The sequence below is a fragment of the Kogia breviceps genome, chromosome X (genome assembly GCF_026419965.1).
Source record: "Kogia breviceps isolate mKogBre1 chromosome X, mKogBre1 haplotype 1, whole genome shotgun sequence".
NCBI classification, from domain to species: domain Eukaryota; kingdom Metazoa; phylum Chordata; class Mammalia; order Artiodactyla; family Physeteridae; genus Kogia; species Kogia breviceps.
This window is the reverse complement of record NC_081330.1, coordinates 91,204,990-91,228,802: the sequence shown is the minus strand read 5'-3', so window position 1 is coordinate 91,228,802 and position 23,813 is coordinate 91,204,990. Positions and strand designations below refer to the sequence as shown.

General features: G+C 38.4%; 1 protein-coding gene across 3 annotated transcripts in view; it reads right to left on the bottom strand.

Annotated features, from left to right (window-relative positions):
* SHROOM4 (shroom family member 4) overlaps positions 1–23,813 on the bottom strand; it is a 208,813-nt gene that overhangs the window by 82,636 nt on the left and 102,364 nt on the right. For all 3 annotated transcript variants that reach the window (XR_010838561.1, XM_059049721.2, XM_067023017.1), the window contains exon 2: positions 19,452–19,603. Coding sequence is in view for 2 of the 3 variants with exons in the window: in XM_059049721.2 (XP_058905704.1) it covers positions 19,452–19,603 (152 nt within the window). In the remaining variant the exon portion in view is untranslated. The remainder of the gene's footprint in view (positions 1–19,451; positions 19,604–23,813) is intronic.

The window sequence follows — 23,813 nt, the reverse complement described above, 5'->3', positions numbered from 1 at the left end:
TGGGTACAGAATTCATTCATTCACTCACATACTCAACTCTTATTGAAAACCAGCAGTGTCATATCCTGTACAAGTTACTAGGTATACCATGTGAATCTGACATACTCCTCTTCCTCAAGGAATTCACAGTCAAAGAAGATAAATAGAACATTCTCTCCAACTTATTATCCCCTACATCCTTTTCTTTTTTTAAAAAAAATTATTGGAGTATAGTTGATTTACAATGTTGTGTTAGTTTCTACTGTACAGCAAAGTGAATCAACTATATGTATATATATCTCCCCTCTCTTTTGGATTTCCTTCCCATTTAGGACACCACAGAGCACTGAGTAGTTTCCTGTGCTATACGGTAGGTTCTCATTAGTTATCTATTTTATACATAGAATCAATAGTTTATATATGTCAATCCCAATCTCCCAATTCATCCCACCACCACCCTTTCCCCTTTGGTATCCATACATTTGTTCTCTACGTCTGTGTCTCTATTTCTGCTTTGCAAGGAAGATCATCTATACAATTTTTCTAGATTCCACATATATGCATTAATATACGATATTTGTTTTTCTTTTTCTGACTTACTACACTCTGTATGACAGTCTCTAGGTCCATCCACACCTCTGCAAATGACCCAGTTTCATTCCTTTTTATAGCTGAGTAATATTCCATTGTATACATGTACCACATCTTCTTTATCCATTTGTCTTTCTATGGGCATTTAGGTTGCTTCCATGACCTAGCTATTGTATATAGTGCTGCAATGAACATTGGGGTGCATGTGTCATTTTGAATTATGGTTTTCTCTGGATATATGCCCAGGAGTGGGATTGTTGGGTCATATGGTAATTCTATTTTTAGTTTTTTAAGGAACCTCCATACTGTTCTCCATAGTGGCTGTATCAATTTACATTCCCACCAACAGTGCAAGAGGGTTCTTTTTTCGCCACACCCTCTCCAGCATTTGTTGTTTGTAGATTTTCTGGTGATGCCCATTCTAACTGGTGTGAGGTGACACCTCATTGTAGTTTTGATTTGCATTTCTCTAATAATTAGTGATGTTGAGCATATCTTCATGTGTTTGTTGGCCATCTGTATGTCTTCTTTGGAGAAATGTCTATTTAGGTCTTCTGCCTATTTTTTGATTGGGTTGTTTTTTGGTTTGGGTTTTTTTTTTATATTGAGCTGCATGATCTGTTTGTATATTCTGGAGATTAATCCTTTGTCTGTTGCTTTGTTTGCAAATATTTTCTCCCATTCTGAGGGTTGGCTTTACATCTTGTTTATGGTTTCCTTTGCTGTACAAAAGCTTTTAAGTTTAATTAGGTCCCATTTGTTTATTTTTGTTTTTATTTTCATTACTCTAGGAGCCTACCTCCTTTTCTAAAGAATATTGTTTACAAATACAGTTCCTTATCCTGTTTACCCTTCACTGAAATTGGGCCTCTGCCTCTAGTATTTTAATGAAGTCTTTTCTGCCAACGTCAACCAGTCATCTAATTAGCAAACCCAATAGCCTCTTTTCAATATTCATACAACTTCAATGCAAGAGCATTTAACATTATTGATCGATGGCCTGCCCCTTCTTGAAATCCTCCCCCTGCCCTTGGTTTCCACTCTCCCATATGTCTCCTCCTACATCTCTGATTGTCCTTTCTTTCTCTTTTACACTCCTTTTCTCCTCACACTCTTAGCTGATGGCTTTCCCTTATGTTTGATTTAAAAAGAGACATATTGAAAAGGGAACATCCTCATCTTTCCATCATTTCATTACCAACCTACCTTGCTTTACCTCTTCTTAATATAGATCATTATGCTTATTTTTAAAAATCAAAGTTCAAGGGCTTCCCTGGTGGTGCAGTGGTTGAGAGTCCGCCTGCCGATGCAGGGGGACACGGGTTCGTGCCCCGGTCTGGGAAGATCCCACATGCCACATGCCGTGGAGTGGCTAGGCCCGTGAGCCATGGCTGCTAAGCCTGCGTGTCCAGAGCCTGTGCTCCACAATGGGAGAGGCCACAACAGTAAGAGGCCTGTGTACCGCAAAAAAAAAATTAAAATTAAAATTAAAAAAAAAAAAAGTTCAAGCCCCTATTTCTGCTCAGATCTCCCAAGGACTTTGCTGCTGAAATTATCCCTTATTTTCTACACCATCTATTTCTCCCTCACTACTGGATTATCCCATTAGCAGTCAGATATTTAATATTAAATAGTCAGATATTTAATATTAAGTCTCCCCTTCTTGATCCCAAACCCCTTCCAGCTAATACTCCACTTTTCCATACACCTTCACAGCTCAACTCCTAAGAAGACTTATTATCTTCATTTCCCATTCTTTAATGAAATAATCCATTCAGGCTTTTATCTCCAACATTCCATTGTCAAGGTTACCAATCACTTCCATGTTGCCAAAATCAATAGTCAATTCTCAGAATCAATGTCTCATCAACATTTGACACAGTTGACTACTCCCTCTTTCTTTAATCAGTTTCTTCACTTGGGTTGTAGACACCATTCTCTTTTGGTTTTTTCCTACCACACTGGCCATTTCTCAGCTTTTTTTTTTTGGTTGCTCATCTGCCCTACCTCTAAATATTGGAGTACCCCAAGGCTCAGTCCAAGGACCTCCCCTCTTTGCTGTCTAAACTTAACCCATTAGAGATTTCATCTAGTCTCAAAGCTTTATCAGAGGGTGATTCTAAAATTTAAATAGTTAACACTGACTTATTTCCTGACATCTATCTCATTTCTTAGTAAATATTAGCATGTAGCTGTCAAATGGACATCTTCAACTTAACACGTATAAAACCAAGCTATTTATTTCCTATTCCTTCTTACCACTCACCAAACTTGTTCCTTTTCCAGTCTCTCCCACTCCAGTTTTCCCACCTTGGTTTTCAGGCCAAAACCAAGGAAACTTTTATTCCTTACCTACCCGCTCCATACCACAACGCTGCCCAACTCAAATCTAATCCATTAACAAGCCCTCCAAAACAAATTCCACATCCAACTACTTTTCACTATTTCCACTACTAAAATCCAAGCCAAGCCATAACCACCTCTTGACTGAATTAATTAGCCTCCTAACAAATTTCCCTGCTTCCTCTCTGCCCCCTACAGTCTGTTCTCCATACAGCAGCCAGTGTGTTCATCTCCAAGTGCAAAACAAATCATAGTGCTGACCTGCTTAGAACAGGTTTGCTCTGCAATTAGAATAAATCTGAACCCCTTACCAGAGCTTACAAGGCCCTATGTGACTGTGTTCCTACCACCTTTTCAATTTCATCTCCTTTCATGCTCCTTTTTGCTTACTACACTCTAGCTGCAGTAGCTTTCTTTCTGATCCCTGAATACATCATGTATTTTTCCATTTAAGGACTTTTATTCTTGATATCCTTCTGCCTGGAATGCTCTTCTCCCCAGATCTTTATATGGCTGCCTGTCTCTCATCATTTAATTCTTAGTTCAAATATCTTCAGAGAAGCCTTCCCTGAACTAGCTAAAGCCTCCTCTGTCCCCATTATATCCACACTCAGTCATTTTATATGCTCTTACACTTATTTGTTTTCCTTTATAGCACTTCTCACAAACTAATATTATATAATATGTTTACTTGTTTGTGAGTATTGCATATTTCCTCTATCCCCACTAGAGTATCAGCTTCATGAGAAAAAGAACTATTTTGTCTCGTGTTATATCCCCAGTTCCTATAAGAGTACCTGGCACAGAGTATGGCCCTAGTAGATATTTGTCTGATGAAGGAAGAAAGGGAGGGAGGGAGGGAGGGAAGGAGGGAGGGAGGGAGGGAGGGAAAGAAGGAAGGAAGGAAGGAAGGAAGGAAGCAAGGAAGGAAGGGAAGGAAGAGTTTCTCTCCCTGTGCTTAGCTCTTAAGTATACGTCCCCCAGGATTTTGTCCATCTCTTCTTCACTTCCCCTCTATACTGCCCTTTTTGGAAGATCCCTCCCACCTCCCCCAAAGTTTCAATTACAATCTACCCAACTAACTCTGAATCTACTTATTACGTCTTTGTTTCTTTTCTATACCCAAGACTTATAGTTACAATTGACTGCTGGACATTTCTACTAAGAGGTCTTAATAGATACTTAAATCTCTGCATGTCTAAAACTGAGCTCATTATTTTACTTCCTTCTGATATAATGTATAAAAATACTGAGTCAAATGTGCAGTGTCTAGTAGGGACTCAATAAATCCTAGTTCTCTAACTCCATCTAGCCTATTAAGCAAGAAACTCTGGACTCATCTTTGACTCATATTTATTTTCTTGGACCCACCACCTCAATTTTCAAGTATTTGGAAGTCTGACAACCCAATATCCCTGGGATTCTCAGCTTTTAATCCTCACTCTGGTAACCCTGATTGCCCTTGCCTGGCACACATTCATTCAATTCAATTAGCTATTCGATGAGTATTGAACTTGTATCCCTGCTAGGCACTATGATGGCTATGTCAAAGATACAAGGATAAATAACACATGGACACCACCCAAAATTTATAGGGGGAAATGGATGAGTAAACAGGCTGTTACAATATAGAATAAGCAGTTCTAGACAGAGGAAATCAGCTGGTGTTGTTTATGGGAGGAAAACAATACAGTCCAGGGATGAAAGAGCTAAGGAAAGAGTCTTACAAGTGGCAAAGCCTTGGTCAAGTCTTGAGTTAACTAAGCAAACAAGAGGAGGGAGCAGTCATCATGCCAGGAAGGAGCAGAATGTGAAAAGACACAGAGATATGGGAGATGATGTTATAGTTGGGGAGTACCTGCAGTTGAACATGGGCATAGCATAGATTGGAAGCTTGTGTGGAGATAAATACGGTTATATTCTAAAGGGCCTTGTTCAACCAAATTAAGAAGTTTGGATTTTATCTTAAACATAATAGGGAACCTTGAAGGGTTGTGGTGAGTAAGGGTTTCATGACCAGATTCAAGTTTAAAAAGAAGACTCTGGTTGTAGTGTGGAGAACAGATTCAATTCAGGAGGTGGAGAGCATGGAAAGACTAGAGGTAGATAAACTAGTTGAGGGACTATTGCAGTGAACACATAAGTGAGGAGAAATGTGAGAAATTTTTAGTAGGTAAAAATTGCCAAGACTTGGTCAATTAGATACAGAACTGAGTAGTTGAGAAAACTGAGTTCACTGGGAACTATTTACTTATATAGAGGTACACAGGAGGAGACACAGATTTCATCAGGTGTTGGAGATGGAGTTTAATACATTTAAGACATACATGTGGAATTTTTGAGATATCTGTGGGGGCATACAAATATCCAGAAAGCAGTGGGATATATGAGAGAATAGTATGGGATATAATGAGATATTTAGAAGTCTTACTTGCTAAGTAAAATCATAAGAATGAATTAAAATCACCCAGATTGTACAGTGTGAGAAGAGTAGAGAACCTTGTGTAGAATTCTGGAGAATATATACTTAAGGGGAGTGGAGGAATAGAAAAGAAAAAAAAAACAAAGAAAAACTAGGGGGAATATAGTGTTACTGGAGCCAAAGGAAGAGGAAATTTTGAGAAAGAAGCAGTGTTTAACAGTGTTAAGTACTGAGGAAAGGCTGTACTGGGTTGAATGGTCCCCCCCCCCCAAATTAATGTCCACTCAGAACTTCAAAACACAAGCATAGGAAATAGGGCCTTTGCCGATGTAACTAGTTAAGATGAGGTCATACAACATTAAGGTAAGCCATAAATCCAATAAATGGTGTCCTTATAAGAAGGCCATGTAGACGCAGACACAAAGAGAGAAATGTTATGCACAGAAGGAGGCAGAGATTAGAGTGATGTGCCTGTAAGCCAAGGAACACCAAGAGTTGCTGGTGACCACCAGAAGCTAGGAAGAGGCAAGGAAGGATTCTTTCCTAGAGTTTTCAGAAAGAGCATGGCCCTGTTAACACCTTGATTTCAGATTTCTAGCTCCCAGAACTGTGAAAGCATTCCTTTTGTTTTAAGGTACCCAGTTTGTGGTACTTTGTTATGGCAGCTCTAGCACACTAATGAAGAGGTGAAGTAAGATAAGAATAGGAAAAAGTTCATTGCTTTAAATAATTAACAGGTCACTGGTAATATTGGCCAGAGTCATTTGAGGAACATGGTGAGGGACAGAATTAGATTATTATGAGTTGTGTTGTGAATGGAAAGTGGAAGAGTAGGAACAGTGAGTGTAGACAAGGTAATTTAGCTAAGAAAGAAAAAAAGGGTAATATCTAAAGATAAACATAGGTCTGACAAAGGTTATTTTCAAGATGGGAAAGATCTGAGCCGGTTTGCAGACATAGAGGGTGGACTCAGGGCAAAGAGAAGGATAACAGGCTGATAATATGTGAAAGAAAGAGAGTGGGAATCAAAAGTGCAAAATTTCTCCAGGAAGTAGAGGGGAATGAGGACCAGGCCACAAGTGAAAGAATTGGGTATGTCCAAGTGAGGAGATAAACGTTTTAAATGCATATCCCTTGAGTTTCAGGGAGATGACAATAGAAAAAAAGTCCTTTAGACCCATCTATACGGTGTCTTCAATGCTGGAATGAAGTGGCTGGACTTAATTCTGGAGGCAATTGCAGCTTTTTTTGAGAAAGGGAATGACATGACCCAGGCTAAGCACAATTGAGATCTCATAATTCATGAGGTTTACCCAGAGCACAATTACTGCTGATTGAAATGAATACAGAGATGTGCTTTAGGGAGATTCATTTGGCAGAATTGCAGAGCATGGGTTAGAGGGCATCCAGACAAGAGGTAATGAGTCCCTGGCAGTAGCAGGAAGAAGGCAAAGGAGATAGATGAGTTGGATATTAGAAACACTGCAGAGAAGCTCAGAAAAGGCTTGGGGACTGTTGGGGATAAAAAAGGGAATGGAAGAGGATTCTACAGTTGTGAGATTGACTTACAGGGGTGGGAAATATGCCATGGTCAGAAATAGAGATATTAGGTGGGGAAGTTGGGTGAGGGGTAATACAAACTTTGGAACAGAAGTCTGCAGGTCAGAAAGAAGGTAAAGTTGGGCAGAGGTATCTGGCAGTCTCCTGCATCTAGGAGAGAGGTGAAACACTTGGATGTGGATCAATTCATGAAAGAGTTGGCAGAGGGAAAAGATAAGGTAAAGGTTAGTACAGTGAAGGTATTTTGGGTGTAAGAAGATGATGTCTCCCTCAAGTGCAGGAAGGCTTCTTAGAGGAGGTAGCAAATGTGAGACATCCCAGAAATGGTGAGAAGAATGCTTAACTGGTAAGCAAAAGCTGCTTATTTAGTCCTACCTCTGTCACTTCTAAGCTATGTGAACTTAGAGTCTTTCCCTGTCCTGGGCACTTTTTCATGTATAAAATGGGGTTTGCTAAATACAGTGATTAGAGAGACCCCTTTTAGCTCTGACAGTACATTTTCCTTTGATTGTAGCTTGACTTTAGTGTATGGCCAGTCTTTGGTTCAGCAGAGAAAGGTGAAAAACTTTCTATGTCAAGGAACAACATAGAAAAGGCAAAGAGGCACACTCAAGGAACAAGAAGTAAACCAATTTGGAACTAGTTGTTTTTCACGACTTGTGCTATCCAACCTAATGATTATTCTGGTTGACAATTATTATTACCATTGATAATAACACCTCATCTATGTTGTTAAAAGTGCTAGCCATTAAAAGGAAATTTGGGTAACATAGTTTTAACCAGTATTGTACTCCCTGCTAAAGTCAGTACTGAAGGATAAGGACTGCCATCTTTTTATTTATTCAGGAAAAGGAAAAGAAAAATCATTAAATCCTACTTTGCTTCAGGTAGTTTCATATATTTGACTAAAATGCAATTTCCATGAGGGCAAGATTTTCTCTTTAAATCTACTGTATTAACTGCTGTATCACCAATACCTGGCATAGTGCCTAGAATATAGTTGGCACTCGATAAATATTCTTTGAATGACTTGGGAAAAAATATATATAATCTATTTTAATCCTTACAACAAACTTGCAAAAGAGGCATTAGCATTCTCATTATACAGGAGGGAAAAGAATGGCTAAAAGAAGTTATGTAAACTTGTTCAAAGTCATGCCAGGGTCAAACACAATAAACTATAAGCTACATATGTGCAGGGAATGTGTCTGTTTTATTCCTTATGGTATCCCCAGCAGTTAGCTCATTATCTAGATTACAGAAGCACTCAATAAATATCTTTCTTAATGTATATGTATAACTGATTCACTTTGCTATACACCTGAAACTAACACAACATTGTAAAGTAACTATACTGTAATAAAATTTTTTAAATATATATCTTTTTTATTGAAGTATAGTTGACTTACAATGTTGTGTTAGTTTCTGGTGTACAGCAAAGTGAATCAGATATATATATGTGTGTGTGTGTATGTATACATATATATAAACATACATATATACATACATATATATTCTTTTTCAGATTCTTTTCCATTATAGGTTATTACAAAATATTGAATATAGGTCCTGTGCTATATAGTAGGTACCTTTTTTTTCATACATATAGTAGTATGTATATCTTTTGAATAGGAGGAAGCAAGCAAGCAAACATATACTTGTATGAACAAAAATACAATTCATTTTGCCTTATACCAACCACATCATCACTCAAACTCAAAAGAATAATTGAATTTCAAGAATTCATCAGTTGGCCTCACATGTTTGTTGGTTTAAACATTCTGTGATTTTTTTTATGCAGTCTCACTTGTAGACAGTGGTGGTTCTCTTTCAGTCCTTTTAACCTTTAGATAGTCTCAGGGTCTTCTTTTTGGAGGATGCTTTATACCTTCTTTTTGGAGGATGCTTCTTTTTGGAGCATGCTTTAAACTTTTTCTATAAAGAGCCAGGTAGTAAATATTTTAGGCTTTGAGGGCCATATGTTCTCTGATGGAAATACTCAACTCTGCCACTGTGGTATAAAAGCAACATGTAGATGAATGAACATGCCTCTATTCCAATAAAACATTATTTACAAAAACAGGTAGCAGGCCAGATTTTGCCACAGACCATAGTTTACCTATCCCTGTTTTATAATAGTACTTCAATTCTTCCATCTCTTGCCTTTCCAGGACTTCTCTAACACTGTGTCAACTGTGAAGCTCCTCCTGTCCTTGGTATATTAATACATGACAGGACAAATACAGTTTTAATGAGTTTTAACAGTTAAACCCCTTCCGTTTAATAACTGTAGATAGCAGAGGCATAATCACCACAGAGAAAGATAAGCTAGAGAGGTTGGCAGGTAGCCTGGACAAAGCCCCCAAATATGGTTCCTTCTCCTAATCATGTTGGTAGAAGATCTGGACATCAGGTTTGCAGGGAGAAAAACTAGATTTTTCAGCTTTTTTTGATCAGTGAACCGAGAGTTGATCAGTTAAAAACAGGCTCACAAATAACCATACCCATAAGAGACTGAAGGCAATCTCATACACCAATTTAGCTGACCATGAAAACTATCAAGTGTACCAATTACTAATATTCTCTATTTCCCTACTTCCCTACATCAGGATGTGTAAAAAAAAAAAAAAAAAAAAAATCTGAGTCTTCATCAAGAAAAAAACGGAGAAGACTCAAATCAACAGAAATAGAAATGAAAAAGGAGAAGTAACCACTGACACTGCAGAAATACAAAGGATCATGAGAGATTAATACAAGCAACTCTATGCCAATAAAATGGACAACCTGGAAGAAATGGACAAATTCTTAGAAATGCACAACCTGCCAAGACTGAACCAGGAAGAAATAGAAAATATGAACAGACCAATCACAAGCACTGACATTGAAACTGTGATTAAAAATCTTCCAACAAACAAAAGCCCAGGACTAGAAGGCTTCACAGGCTAATTCTATCAAATATTTAGAGAAGAGCTAACACCTATCTTTCTCAAACTCTTCCAAAATATAGCAGAGGGAGGAACACTCCCAAACTCATTCTACAAGGCCACCATCATCCTGATACCAAAACCAGACAAAGATGTCACAAAGAAAGAAAACTACAGGCCAATATCACTGATGAACATAGATGCAAAACTCCTCAACAAAATACTAGCAAACAGAATCCAACAGCACATTAAAGGGATCATACACCATGGTCAAGTGGGGTTTATCCCAAGAATGCAAGGAATCTTCAATATACACAAATCAATCAACGTGATACACCATATTAACAAATTGAAGGAGAAAAAATATATGATCATCTCAATAGATGCAGAGAAAGCTTTTGACAAAATTCAACACCCATTTATGATAAAAACCCTCCAGAAAATAGGCATAAAGGGAACTTTCCTCAACATAATAAAGCCATATATGGCAAACCCAAGCCAACATGGCCCTCAATGGTGAAAAACTGAAATCATTTCCACTAAGATCAGGAACAAGACAAGGTTGTCCACTCTCACCACTATTATTCAACATAGTTTTGGAAGTTTTAGCCACAGCAACCAGAGAAAAAAAGAAATAAAAGGAATCCAAATTGGAAAAGAAGGAGTAAAGCTGTCACTGCTTGCAAATGACATGATACTATACATAGAGAATCCTAAAGATGCTACCAGAAAACTACGAGAGCTAATCAATGAATTTGGTAAAGTAGCAGGATACAAAATTAATGCACAGAAATCTCTTGCATTCCTATACACTAAGGATGAAAAATCTGAAAGTGAAATTAAGAAAACACTCCCATTTACCATTGCAACAAAAAGAATAAAATATCTAGGAATAAACCTACCTAAGGAGAGAAAAGGCCTGCATGCAGAAAATTATAAGACACTGATGAAAGAAGTTAAAGGTGATACAAATAGATGGAGAGATATACCATGTTCTTGGATTGGAGGAAACAACATTATGAAAATGACTCTACTACCCAAAGCAATATACATATTCAAGGCAATCACTATCAAACTACCACTGACAAATTTCACAATTTGTATGAAAACACAAAAGACCCCAAATGGAACAGGATAGGAAGCCCAGAGATAAACCCACGCACATATGGTCATCTTATCTTTGATAAAGGAGGCAAGAATATAGAGTGGAGAAAAGACAGCCTCTTCAATAAGTGGTGCAGGGAAAACTGGACAGCTACATGTAAAAGAATGAAATTAGAACACTCCCTAACACCATACACAAAAATAAATTCAAAATGGATTAAAGACCTAAATGTAAGGCCAGACACTATCAAACTCTTAGAGGAAAACATAGGCAGAACACTCTATGACATAAATCACAGCAAGATGCTTTTTGACCCACCTCCTAGAGAAATGGAAATTAAAAACAAAAATAAACAAATGGGACCTAATTAAACTTAAAAGCTTTTGCACAGCAAAGGAAACCATAAACAAGACCAAAAGATAACCCTCAGAATGGGAGAAAATATTTGCAAATGAAGCAACTGACAAAGGATTAATCTCCAAACTTTACAAGCAGCTCATGCAGCTCAGTAACAAAAAAACAAACAACCCAATCCAAAAATGGGCAGAAGACTTTAATAGACATTTCTCCAAAGAAGATATATAGATTGTCAACAAACACATGAAAGAATGTTCAACATCATTAATCATTAAAGAAATGTAAATCAAAACTACAATGAGATATCATCTCACACCAGTCAGAATGACCATCGTCAAATAATCTACAAACAATAAATGCTGGAGAGGGTGTGGTGAAAAGGGAACACTCTTGCACTGTTGGTGGGAATGTAAATTGATACAGCCACTATGGAGAACAGTATGGAGGTTCCTTAAAAAACTAAAAATAGAGCTACCATATGACCCCGCAATCCCACTACTGGGCATATACCCTGAGAAAACCATAATTCAAAAAGAGTCATGTACCAAAATGTTCATTGCAGTTCTTTTTATAATAGCCAGGACGTGGAAGCAACCTAAGTGTCCATCGACAGATGAATGGATAAAGAAGATGTGGCACATATATACAATGGAATATTAATCAGCCACAAAAAGAAATGAAATTGAGTTATTTGTAGTGAGGTGGATGGACCTAGAATCTTTCATACAGAGTGAAGTAAGTCAGAAAGAGAAAAACAAATACTGTATCCTAACACATATATATGGAATCTAAAAAAATGGTTATGAAGAACCTAGGGGCAAGACGGGAATAAAGACACAGACCTACTAGAGAATGGACTTGAGGATATGGGGAGGGGGAAGGGTAAGCTGTGACAAAGTGAGAGAGTGGCATGGACATATATACACTACCAAATATAAAATAGATAGCTAGTGGGAAGCAGCCGCATAGCCCAGGGAGATCAGCTCAGTGCTTTGTGACCACCTAGAGGGGTGGGATAGGGAGGGTCAGAGGGAGGGTGATGCAAGAGGGAAGAGATATGGGGACATATGTATATGTATAACTGATTCACTTTGTTATAAAGCAGAAACTAACACACCATTGTAAAGCAATTATACTCCAATAAAGATGTTAAAAAAATTCTGAGTCTTTCTTATGTGCCATAAGGTGTATTTGGTGCTGAGGACACGACAATGAATATGAAGCAGCCGCTCCCCACATGGTTCTTCTAGTCCAGGGGTCAGTACATTGTTTTCTGTAAAGGGCAAAATAATATTTTTTGGCTTTTCAGTTGTGACACTTTCTGTCACAACTACTGAATTGTGCCATCATAGTGTGAAAGCAGCTATAGACAATATGTAAATGAATAGGCATGGCTCTGTTCCAATAAAACTTTATTTATGGACACTGAAACTTGAGTTTCATATAATTTTCACATGTCATAAAATCCTATTCTTTCTTTTCCCCAACCATTTAAAAAACACTCTTAGTAGCAGGCCATCCCCAAAAAGGTGATGGGTTGGATTTAGCCCATGGGCTGTAGTTGGCCAACTCCTGGTCTGGTGTAATGGGGAAGATAAATGTAGAAACAGATTATTTCAACACAATGTGATAAAACCTACTAGAGTTCTATGGGAGCCAGAGAAATTTCACCGAACTCAACCCAAGGCATCAAAGAAAGTACCCTAGAAACATCCCCAGAGCTGAATCTTAAAGGTAAATATGAACGCATTAACTAAGGAAAGAAAGAGGAAAGTATGCTCCAATAGAAAGCAGAGAATGATCAGAGTCAGAGGTGACAAACAGCATGAAATTCTTGGGGAATGGTATTGCTCTAGCACAAAAGACAAGTGTCAGATGAAGTTGCAGGTATGGGTAGGGATGAAGATATACAATGTCTTATTTACTATGCCTCTGAGCAATGAAGGCCTCTTACAAGTTTCCAGTAGGGGATGAATATAATTGAATCTGTATTTTAGATTTATTTTTGTGGCAACACCTTGGCAGACAGATCTGAGACAGCCAAGAGGCTACTGAAATAGTCCAGGGGAGAGATGATAAGGGCAATAGTGGTGAAAATGGAGGGAGGAGGGTAAATTCTGGACGTGTCTAAGAGGTTAAATCAACATGGCTTAGTGAGGGAGAACAAGGAGTCAAAAATGACTCAGGTTTCTCACTTGGATGGCTAGATGGATGAAAGTACCACCAACTGCTACTGGAAAGGGAGAGAGTTTTAAAAGCCAGATAATGAGTTCAGATTTACACACATTGCCTTTCAGTTTCCGCTGGGTTTTCCTGTAGAGATGTTTACCAGGCTGCTGTGCGTATGAGCTTTGGGGAGAGATCAGAACTAGAGATATAGTCATGAGCACACAATAGTAGAAAATGATATTTGAGGGCTTGATGATATTGAAGAGCAGCTGTAAAGACAATGGGGTATGTGAAAGCTAGAAGGAGGTAATGTTGTTATCAGAGAGTTTTATTTAGTCTTTCTCAGCTGATTCCTGAGAATTAAGCCTGAAGCCCACAAGACAGTGGTTCTCAAACTGTAAGCTTTACACCTGGAAAGATTGTTAAAACATATTGCTGAGTACCACCCTCAGAGTTTTGATTCAGTAGGTCTATGGTAATGCCCAATAATTTGCATTTCTAACAAGTTTCTAAGTGATGCTCACCAGTAAGAAATACAGCCCTGAAGAATCCACTGTATGTAATGAATTAACTTCTCTCTTCTGCATCTAGCACACTCTTAGTTATGTGCTATCCTTGGGAAAATTGAGATAACAGTCACTCAACTTATTTTCTTTCTTCTATGATTCAGATAATGAACTCCAATGGAGAAAGACTGGAAGGTGTCAGGGTTCCATGATTGAGTCACCAGACTCTAGCCTAGGTTAGACATTCAATAAATATTTGTTGACTGAAAGGTTGGCACAGTCCATGGTACAGTCGGGGGAGTGAGCTGCTGATATAGAAGGGTTTATCTCTGAAGTTGAGATCAAGAACCCGCATAAGACTAAAGTTTGTGATTCTTTACAAGAACAATGAAATCTTTCAGTATGTCAGCAGGAACTGGGGTTAGAGAAGATGATGGTGAAGCAGGTGCCAAAGTATAAAATGGAAGTGGGAGAATGACTTGCAGGCTGATAGATGACATTGGTAAGGAAATGAAAATGATAAAGCCTGCTTGTTTGAATTTCAAAAGGGATTTTTGTGTGAGGGTAGAGGAATAATGGTTTAGAAGTTGTCTGTGGAAAGCATGTCTAAACCAGGGCATGTGTATATACTATCCATCAAATTGTGTCTTAATTTTATCATTACAATAGTGCCCTGAGACTTTACCCACGTGATAAAAAATAGCATCTACACATTTTCTCTTTCTGGACAGTTTTGTAATTTCCAGCATAAACAACTTCTTTCTTTCATACATATTTCCTACTAAGGTCATTTCTAAGAATTGTATGTGTTTGGTTGCTACTGTGAATGGGATATATTTCTCCTTATAGCTCCTCATTGGTTAATGTGGTCTAGTTTTAAATTAAATTTGTGCTTCTTTGACTTATCCTTTGAACTGGTTGTGACACTTTACAATTTCCTTATCAATGTTAAATAAAAATCTTTAACACGTTCATTTTTCTATCGCTATGAGTTAAGATTTTATCTTTTCAAAAATTATCTTTTAACATTTGCAATGAATTGTTATTGTCCAACATTACTGAAGTAGATTTGATAGAATTTCATTTATAGGTTTTCCAAGTTCAAAAATTGGATAGAATGTTCTTTTTGGAGCAGTTTGTCAGGTGTTGGTATCAAAGTAATGCTACCTTCAAAACCAATGTGAATAACTCTTCAAGATGTTCAGTATAACATTGCTATAGAATTGAATTTTTCTATTCCTAGAAAGTTTGAAGGAACTCGCTGATAAATACATCTGACCTTAAAGTATTTGTAGAAGTTTCTCTTTGATGATTGTTTTCAATGTTTCTACAATTACAGGTCCATTTAGTTTGCAACTTCTCAATAATGCTTGCCATTTAATATTTTATTAGATATTTTACATTTCTCTGAGATTTTCAAATTTATTAAGTTACAATTTAGTAGTATCCTATAATTTAAGAAACCTTTGTATTTGCTCTTAAATTTATCATTTATCATTTAAATTTTATTTTTAATTCATCATTGTTTTCTTGATTAAATTTGCTAGAGGCTTATCTACTTAATTCATCCCCCCATTAAAAAAACCCTTCCTGTCGGCTTCATATTATATTGGATTCTTAGTCACATAATTTCATTCTTCATATTTAATAATGAAATATTTAAGGCTATAAATTTACTCCTGAATATTGCTCTCAAAGATTTGATAAGTCGTGATCTCGTTTTTGTTATTTTTTATTAGTCTGACAGTGTTTCTTTGAGCTAATACTTGCATATAAATGTGTTGTGAAATATTCATGCAGTTGAAGACTTTTGTTTAAATTGTTTTCAAGTTTATAAAAGTTTTACATTATCATCAGGGAACAGAGAACGTGTGTCTACTTGCAAGAGTTTGCAAAGGTTTTCTTTGTGGCATATCAATTATCATTTTTTTTAAATGTTACCAGAATATTTGGAAAGATAGTGTATTCACTGTCTATAGAATATAATTTTTGACATTTATTAATTAGACCCTATGAATCATGGTTTTCAAACCTTTGAAGTATATATTTTAGGTCTACTTTATCTGATATAGTTAAATTATGTTAAAGTTTCCCATATAGACATTTATATAATTTTTCTTCTTTTATTGCAGGTTTTTTCTTTACATATTTAGATCCTTTTTTTTCCTCAAAGAATGGTTTCATGAATACAAATCCTTAATATAGTCTGTATCTTCTATCTCTTGGGACCAATGTGATTGTATGGTTATTGGTCCTGTTTTGTTTTCTTTTTCTCAAATAGATAAGTGACATGATTAGATGCCTATTTGGAGAATGGGTTGATTGGAAGGAGGTGAGACTACAAGATTAGAAGCCAGTGAGAAGACTATTACAATGGTCCAGGTAAGAAATAATGAACAATTGGATTAAGACAAGGGCTACAGAGAGGTTTTTAGCAAGTAGAATAATCAAGACTTGGAATAACTTGGATTGAAGTGGCTTGAGGCAAGTGAGAAGAGTTGAGGGCAACACCTAGATTTCTGACTTAGTTAACCATTATCTAAAGAGCAATATAGGAGGAAGAGCTGGGCTGGCTTTTCAGAATAAGTCATTTTCTGAAGTTCCTTCTTTACATTCATCCCCAAACACTCAAGCTCAGACCTAAAGCTCAGTGTTGAATCTTTGTCAGTTGATTGCTTTACTCAAACCAAAGACTTTCTACCTTAGTATAAAACACTAGGCTAAATATTAAATTTCATGGAGATCACATTTCTTTTATGTGCTGAGAGCTTTTTCATAAATTAGAAGAATAACTTGGACTAAGAAAGAAGGAATAAATGCCCTACACCATCCCCAGGGTAGTCCATAGGTGAAGGTTAAGTTTTCCACAAGAGGGCAGCATCACCTAATAAATTATGTCATTGAACCCCTCCTCCAATAGAGGTTGAGACGGGGAAGCCGAAAGGGTAGACGACGTAGGTTCTGGGAGCCATTGGACCTGCCACACCATGAAAACCAAAGGGCCCGACTATCTCCAAGGCCATAATTATAGCCACTCTTAAGTGACTGGTAGTGGCAGATGTCACCACAGCAGGGAGAAAGAAGACATGGAGCTCACCAAGGGAGGATGAGTGAGTGACATATCTGAACACTCTCATTCTTATGACTGGATCAGAAGCCAATACGGATCATGTCTACATTCCTTCTAAGTGCTGGTATCTCTGTATAACCAGTATTTCTCAAGGGTCTTTATTTCCTGTCAGATCTTTTTCACCCCTAATTGTTTCCCAGCAAATCTTGTCTCTGAAGGTTAGGTTGCAAAGCACAATACAGTTTGATGATCTCCTTATTTCATAATGGTGGTTGGTTACTCCAATTATGCTTCTTTTATACCCTAGGGAAAGGAATGGGACTGAAATTCACTGAGAACCTATTATATTAAAGGCATTTTACATAAATTGCCTCACTTAATCATCATCCTATTATATAGAAGCTATTATTTCCCATGTGACAGAACCAGGAAGTAGCATACATGTGTCTATCTGATTCTAAAACAAAAACTTCAAAATTCACCAAGCTGTCCCTTTAAGAAGCCTTATTTAAAACCTAAATTATGACCTATCTAATACTGAGTCAGTGACAATGTGTCTATTGTATAAGACATTATTTAACATGTCACCTCTTACCTAGGTACATGGGCAGGCATGGCTTAGTCTTATGTAGCAGCAGGTAATATAATAAATCAATGGGATTCTATATAACTTCACCCTGACTAACTCAAAATCTTTCCCCCTAAGTATTCTCTCCTCAGGGTAAATCATTTGCATATAGAGCAGGAGAACAATGGAAAAATTAAAGGTGGCTTCTGTGTTTCTGGCTTGGTTGACTAAGGGCATGGTGGTCCCAGTCACTGAGATAAGGAGCTTGCGAGGAGAAGAAGATGATGTGTTAGGTTTTGAGCATGTTGTGTGTGAAATGCTTCTGAGGCATCTAAGTATAAATGTCTACTAGAAGTTGGTTATAGGGGTCTGGGGCCTAAGAGATCTAGTCATCCACATACAGATGATAATTGAAACTTGGGGAGTGGGTGAGATTTTCCATGGTATATTGATGAAATTAGAAAGGGTAGAACTAGGGGAAACACCAACATTTAAGGGATGGGCAGAGGAAGAGCAGGTGGTAGAGGAACTTCATTTTAATAAATGAACAGAGAGATAGAAAAAGAACAGGGAAGTGGGGTATCTTGAAAGCAAGAAAGGAGAGTTTCACAAAGAAGGGTGTAATCCAGAGCAACAATGTCAAACGCCACATGTAAGTCATATATGATGAAGACTAGAAATAACCCATTGATTCTGACAACTAGGAGGTAATACATATATTTTGACAGAGTAGTTTCAGTGGACTTCTGGGGGTCAAATTCAGACTGCAGTGGGTGGAAAGCTAAACGGTAGGTGAAGTAGAAACAGTGACTATAGACTCGCCTTTTGAGAGACTGGATATGAAAAGAAGAAGATGGGGCAGAAGCCAGAGGGGGAAGTATGATTACAGGAAGACACAAAATTTTTTCTAATAAAAATAATTAAGATGGAAAAACTTAGGCATGTGTATAGGATAAAGGAAACTAACAGAAAGGGAGAAGTATGAGCTCCAGGAGTAGAGAACAAAGATACAGCAGCAAAATGAAAGGGAGACCTATGGTAAGCTCACCTATAGGTGGATGCTTTGGCAGCAGTAGAATGACTGTCCTTATCTTCCAAATATGTCCTTATCTTCCTCCTGCTTGTGCCACTCTACTTACCTAGAAAGCCTTTCCCCTCTTGATGGTTTCTTTGTCAAATTCTACCTGTCTTTTAGCTTAGATTCCACCTCCTCTATGAAGTCTTACCCTAACCATCTCTTCTGAAGTGCTTTCTCTTTCTCTTGAACTCTAATAGCAATTTCTGTCTGAACAATTCATTTGACAATCACCCTTCACCCTGTGGAATCTCCTTTATGGTTTTCTTTAAAAAATGTATTGCTAATTAATTTTTCTGTCTTATGTGTGTCTTTTCTCCCCTGTTAGACTGTACACTCCTCAAGGGCAGGCTTCCTGTCTTAGAGTTTGCCACAGCCTCCAGAGTGCCTACCATGGCTGGGAGTAGGATCTATTTAAATCTATGTGGTTCAGCGGTGGCAGCCTTTTATGAAGGAGGATACAGAAAAACACTGGGTTAGGTAGGCCCTTGGTGTGTATTGAGTCATTTAGTTCTCTCAAAAGCAAATGAGGAGAGTGAGTCTTGCAGAGGTAAAATAAATGTATGCAAGATGACATGGGTAGTATGAGATAGTGCCAGGATTTGAACCAAAGGTCCTTTCTCTTATGCCATTCTGCTTCAGTTGTCTGCAAAATTCTGTTCACATGAAACACCTCTTTCCTTGATATTGATAATCAGAGACATGCCTCTATTGAGGCTTTATTACCAACCAAGTGGTTTCAGCAGCCCCTGCACCTTATAGCAAATCTCCCTGTGCCTTACCTCCTGACAATCAGCTTGAGGATCCGGAAGGAGCCTTTGATGAGGATGAGGGCCTCTTGACGGGAGCCATACAATGGAGTGCCATTGATATTCACCAGCTCATCACCAGTCCTCATCTTCTGGGACAAGGCTGCCTTGCCTCCATCTTCAATCTGTGTTGCAGAGGACAAAAAGAAAACAGGTGGTGAGGCGATTCCTTCCCCAAAATTCTACTTCCTGGCTCCTCCCAACTTCTGAGCCACAAATAGTCCTGGGGGATGGCACCAAGACGCTCCAGGGAGCAGCTAAGAAGCTGATTATAGGCCATTATTTACTGAAGGCAAAGCTTGGGTAAGCCCTTGGGGAAGAAAACAACACAGACATAATGCAATCTTTGCCCCGGAGGAATCAACAGTCCATTTGGGGAGACAAGTGCTTCTAAATAAGAAAATGATGTTCGAAGGAACTCCACAGTTTGGGCATGGAATAGCAAATTGTGCACACAAATTAGAGCCAGAAGAACTAGGATTCAGCAAAATGACCTTTGGCAAGTCCTTCTCTCTTTGGGCAGGGTCTGAAGTCTGACAAACTTGAGTGTGAATCTTGGCTCTAGTACTTCCTAGCTCTGTGACCCCAAGCAAGTTACCTAACATCTCCATGTCTCAATGGCCCCATATGTGAAATACAGATAATAAGCATCCCTACCTCACAGGGTTGTTAGTAATGTGAAGTATCTGGGAGCAAGGGGTTGACTCTGAAGACCATGAAGATGGCTTCCAGCTCAACCTTCTGTGAGTGGAATTGCAAATCCAAAAGATACAAAGTAACTGATCATTTATCTATATCTCTTCAACAACTATGTTGTTGACAGCGGGTACTGACCAAATGCTGGGGACATGGGTGTTCACTGTTCCACCATAGCCTACAGAATTTCCATTGGTCAAGGGCAATCTTGGCAAGAATGTAGTCAGGCTGGAGCATAGGCATTGAAAGCAAAGGAAGAAATAATAGCCACTAGGGTAGGCGAAAGCAAAGCAAAGCAGAATGTTCCCCCAAGGATCCTTACTTACGGCTACTTTTGTATGTGACATTTCTTCTACTATAAAGGTGAGTTCCACCTAGTGGAACATCAATTCCATCCATGGTGGTAGGAGTCATCTTATCCATCCATTAATCCATCCTCAAGTTTTTGGTTAATTTCTAGTATACAGGGGACAACGTGCTTAGTGCTAGAGATACAGAAATGAACAAAGTACACATAGCTCCCAGATTCAGGGGTGGGTTACCATCTAAAGTTCATATGTCCATGGAGATGGGCACGTGAAAAAAGGTCCAACCCACTAATGGAATCAGGAAGAGGTGTTTGTTTGCTTCTCTCAGAAGCAAAAGAGTTGAGGATGATTAAACCATGCAATTCTTAGGGAAAGGCAGGTTCTAAATGGCACAACTAAGGGCTGGTCTTTGCTGCAGGTGTTTTTACATTTACTTCTACTCTTGTTCCAATCTTTCTTTCAGTCCTTTATAGCATCCCTCCAATCTATCCCCACTCCATGTAAGTTAGAATATTGCTGAGCTTTAGGTTGGCCAGCTCATGTGCAATTTGGCAGATGAGACCTCCTGAGTTCAGAAAAAAAATGTTAATTCAGGATTTTTTAAATCCCGTCAAATAAATTGAAATTCTGAGTTAAATCACAGACTGTTATTAAATTTATTGCTGCTAACCCAACAGTCTTTTAAAATTAACCTTTGTCTGACAAATCATAGGTTAGCCAAGTGACACTGAATATATATACCTCTGTTCCAATACCTGGGCCACCACTCAAGACAAAACAAGCCAATATTGGTAAATGGGGAACAACTCTCAGCAAATTAAGTAGGATCACATTCTTATTTCCATTGTCATTATCATTATTACTTCACAGTCACTGCTGCCAAAAAAAGAAAAAAGAAAAAGAAGAAGAAGCAAAGTGCTGTACTTGAATTTCAGAAGTTCTGTTTGAATGATTCATTCCTTTGGCATCCATGGAAGGCCCTCAGCATCAGGCAGGACTTTCAACAGGCATCATCAGCCATTTGAAAGGGCTTCCTTAGGCTAACAAAGAACCACAAACAAGAGTCTAACTAATGAATATTAATAGATTTTTCCTGTTGATGTACATTAGTCTTAATTTACCCATTTTTAAATTCATATAACTCATTTATCCATCTTACTGTTAACCATAGCAAGTCTCTCCTTCAATATGTATTGATATTAAGTACCACCTCGGGTTAATTAAGCACTTTGTTACATCAATAAGATTTGTTTATTCTAGACCAGAAAATGAAAGAGGGGTACCTTTTAAACCAAAATGCTTAATTATGGCTGCAGCAAAAGATCAGGCACTTTGCATTCCCTACTGCCACTTTGTTTGCCACTATCTGAATCCTTGTAGGGACTCTTTCTTGGACTATAGCCTCAAGCCAATTGTCCATGCCCCTTTTTCTGTTCCATGCCCTTTCTCAGTCACCAGCGGCATCACCCTCAGAACATGAATAATAATAACTACATTTTACACAAGTGTGAGGGTTCGCAGACAACAGACCAGCAAATTATGGCACCAAATCCCAAAGTACAGACAGGTCCAGATCAGGAAATGAAACTCCATTTGGTTGAAGAGCCCTTGGACTATACCCAAAACTAGCCCTTTCCCAAACCCAGGGCATTTACTGAGCTATACAACAGATTCCTTCTCATTCCTCCTAACTTTTGGACTCTTTTAAAAAGTAATGCTCATGGGTCTTCCTCCTCCCCGCTCCACCTCTAGATTCCTGGGATCCAGCATGTCTTCCATTTATTGTTTGGCATCCTGACAGCCAGTTCTCCAGGTCGGTGGCTCAACCACATATTTGTTTATATAGAAGATAAAGCAGCTGTTCATTTTTCTAGCAAGGAAAAGGAATGGAAAGGAAAGGAAAGGGAAGGGAAGGGAGGGGAGGGGAAACAATATGTATATTCTCTTATAAAAGATTTTGGTTTTCCCTTCCCACTGTGCCACTCGTAACTCTGGCTGGGGCACAGAAGAGGTGTGAATCAACAAACATGTTGAGAATAACATGTCCTTCTTGAGAGGGCTGTATAGCATCATTTGATGCTGTCCATTCAGTAAGGCTGGTCAACTTTCCAGCTCTTCCTGAATCAGCCCTTCAGGGTGGCTTTCTTGTTTCATTTGAAGTGTTGTGAATTCTCAGATTGGACCCAGATGCATTGGAATGTCAGTATAAACACACACCACAAAGCCCAATGTAAACGATGGTTAACTTATGTGTCATTTTGGATTATCCAAGTGATCGTTGGGCTAGCAGTGAGTGGTCCAAGTAATTGAAAATTGATTGCATCAAGGTCATATAGCCAAAAGCCAGCTGTTGTCTGGAAAGTTGGGAAGAGCTGATTGACCTTGGACAAGTCCCTTTCCCCTCTTTTGGCCTCTTTCACCCTTACTGGTAAAACGTGGGGGTCTGACTAAATGGTCTCTGACGACCTGCGGAGCTCTGACATTCAGTGACCTGTGTACAGTTAGCAAAGTCATGCATTACCATTCTGCTGACACAGATAATCCCACTGTGCTTTGCCTTCACCTATGTTTCACTCCTTCGAAACTAATCAACATCCATCTCTCATTTCCCTGTGGTCTTTATCCATTGTTTCAGAGTGGTCCATCAAGGTTTGAACACTTATAAAAGCACAGTTGGGACACTGAGAGAAAGAGATTCCTGAAGCCCCATTTTGTGCTAATGAGCTGATGAATTGGAAATTTTTGATGGATCTTCTATGAAGCATGAAGTGCTCTAATAACTGTCAACAAAGTGACAAGTTGGCCGCTTGAGAGTAAAGGCAAAGGAAAATGGACTTAACAGTACTTACTGGCTTTCTAGTAGCTTTTATACTAAATAAAAGATACTAGCAGATACTTGCTTGGGTCTTTTGACTAAACTAGGAAATATGAGAAAGTGAAGGAAAGAAAAGTTAAGCCAGGTTTATCTTGGGGGAAAATGCATCAGCAGGAGACATACCATCTGCAACAATAACCAGCAGGTATTGAATGCTTATTACAATAGTGTAAGAGCAGTATTAAAAGTCAATGGCATGATTGTGAATACCTCTGCTTGCTACAAGAAATTTATTGGAAAAACTAGGCATTAACTGAAACTTTGTTGGCCAGTTCTAGGAGCTTCTGGCCAAATTACACCACGGCGCATGTTCCGCGGGATGTTCCGGCATTCCATGGGTTCATCTGGTTGGCTGAATCCACAGATGCAAAATCCCATGCATGGGGGGGCCACCTGTAAGATATTTGAGCTTCCATGGATTTTGGTATCCACGTGGGGGTCCTAGAACCAATCTCT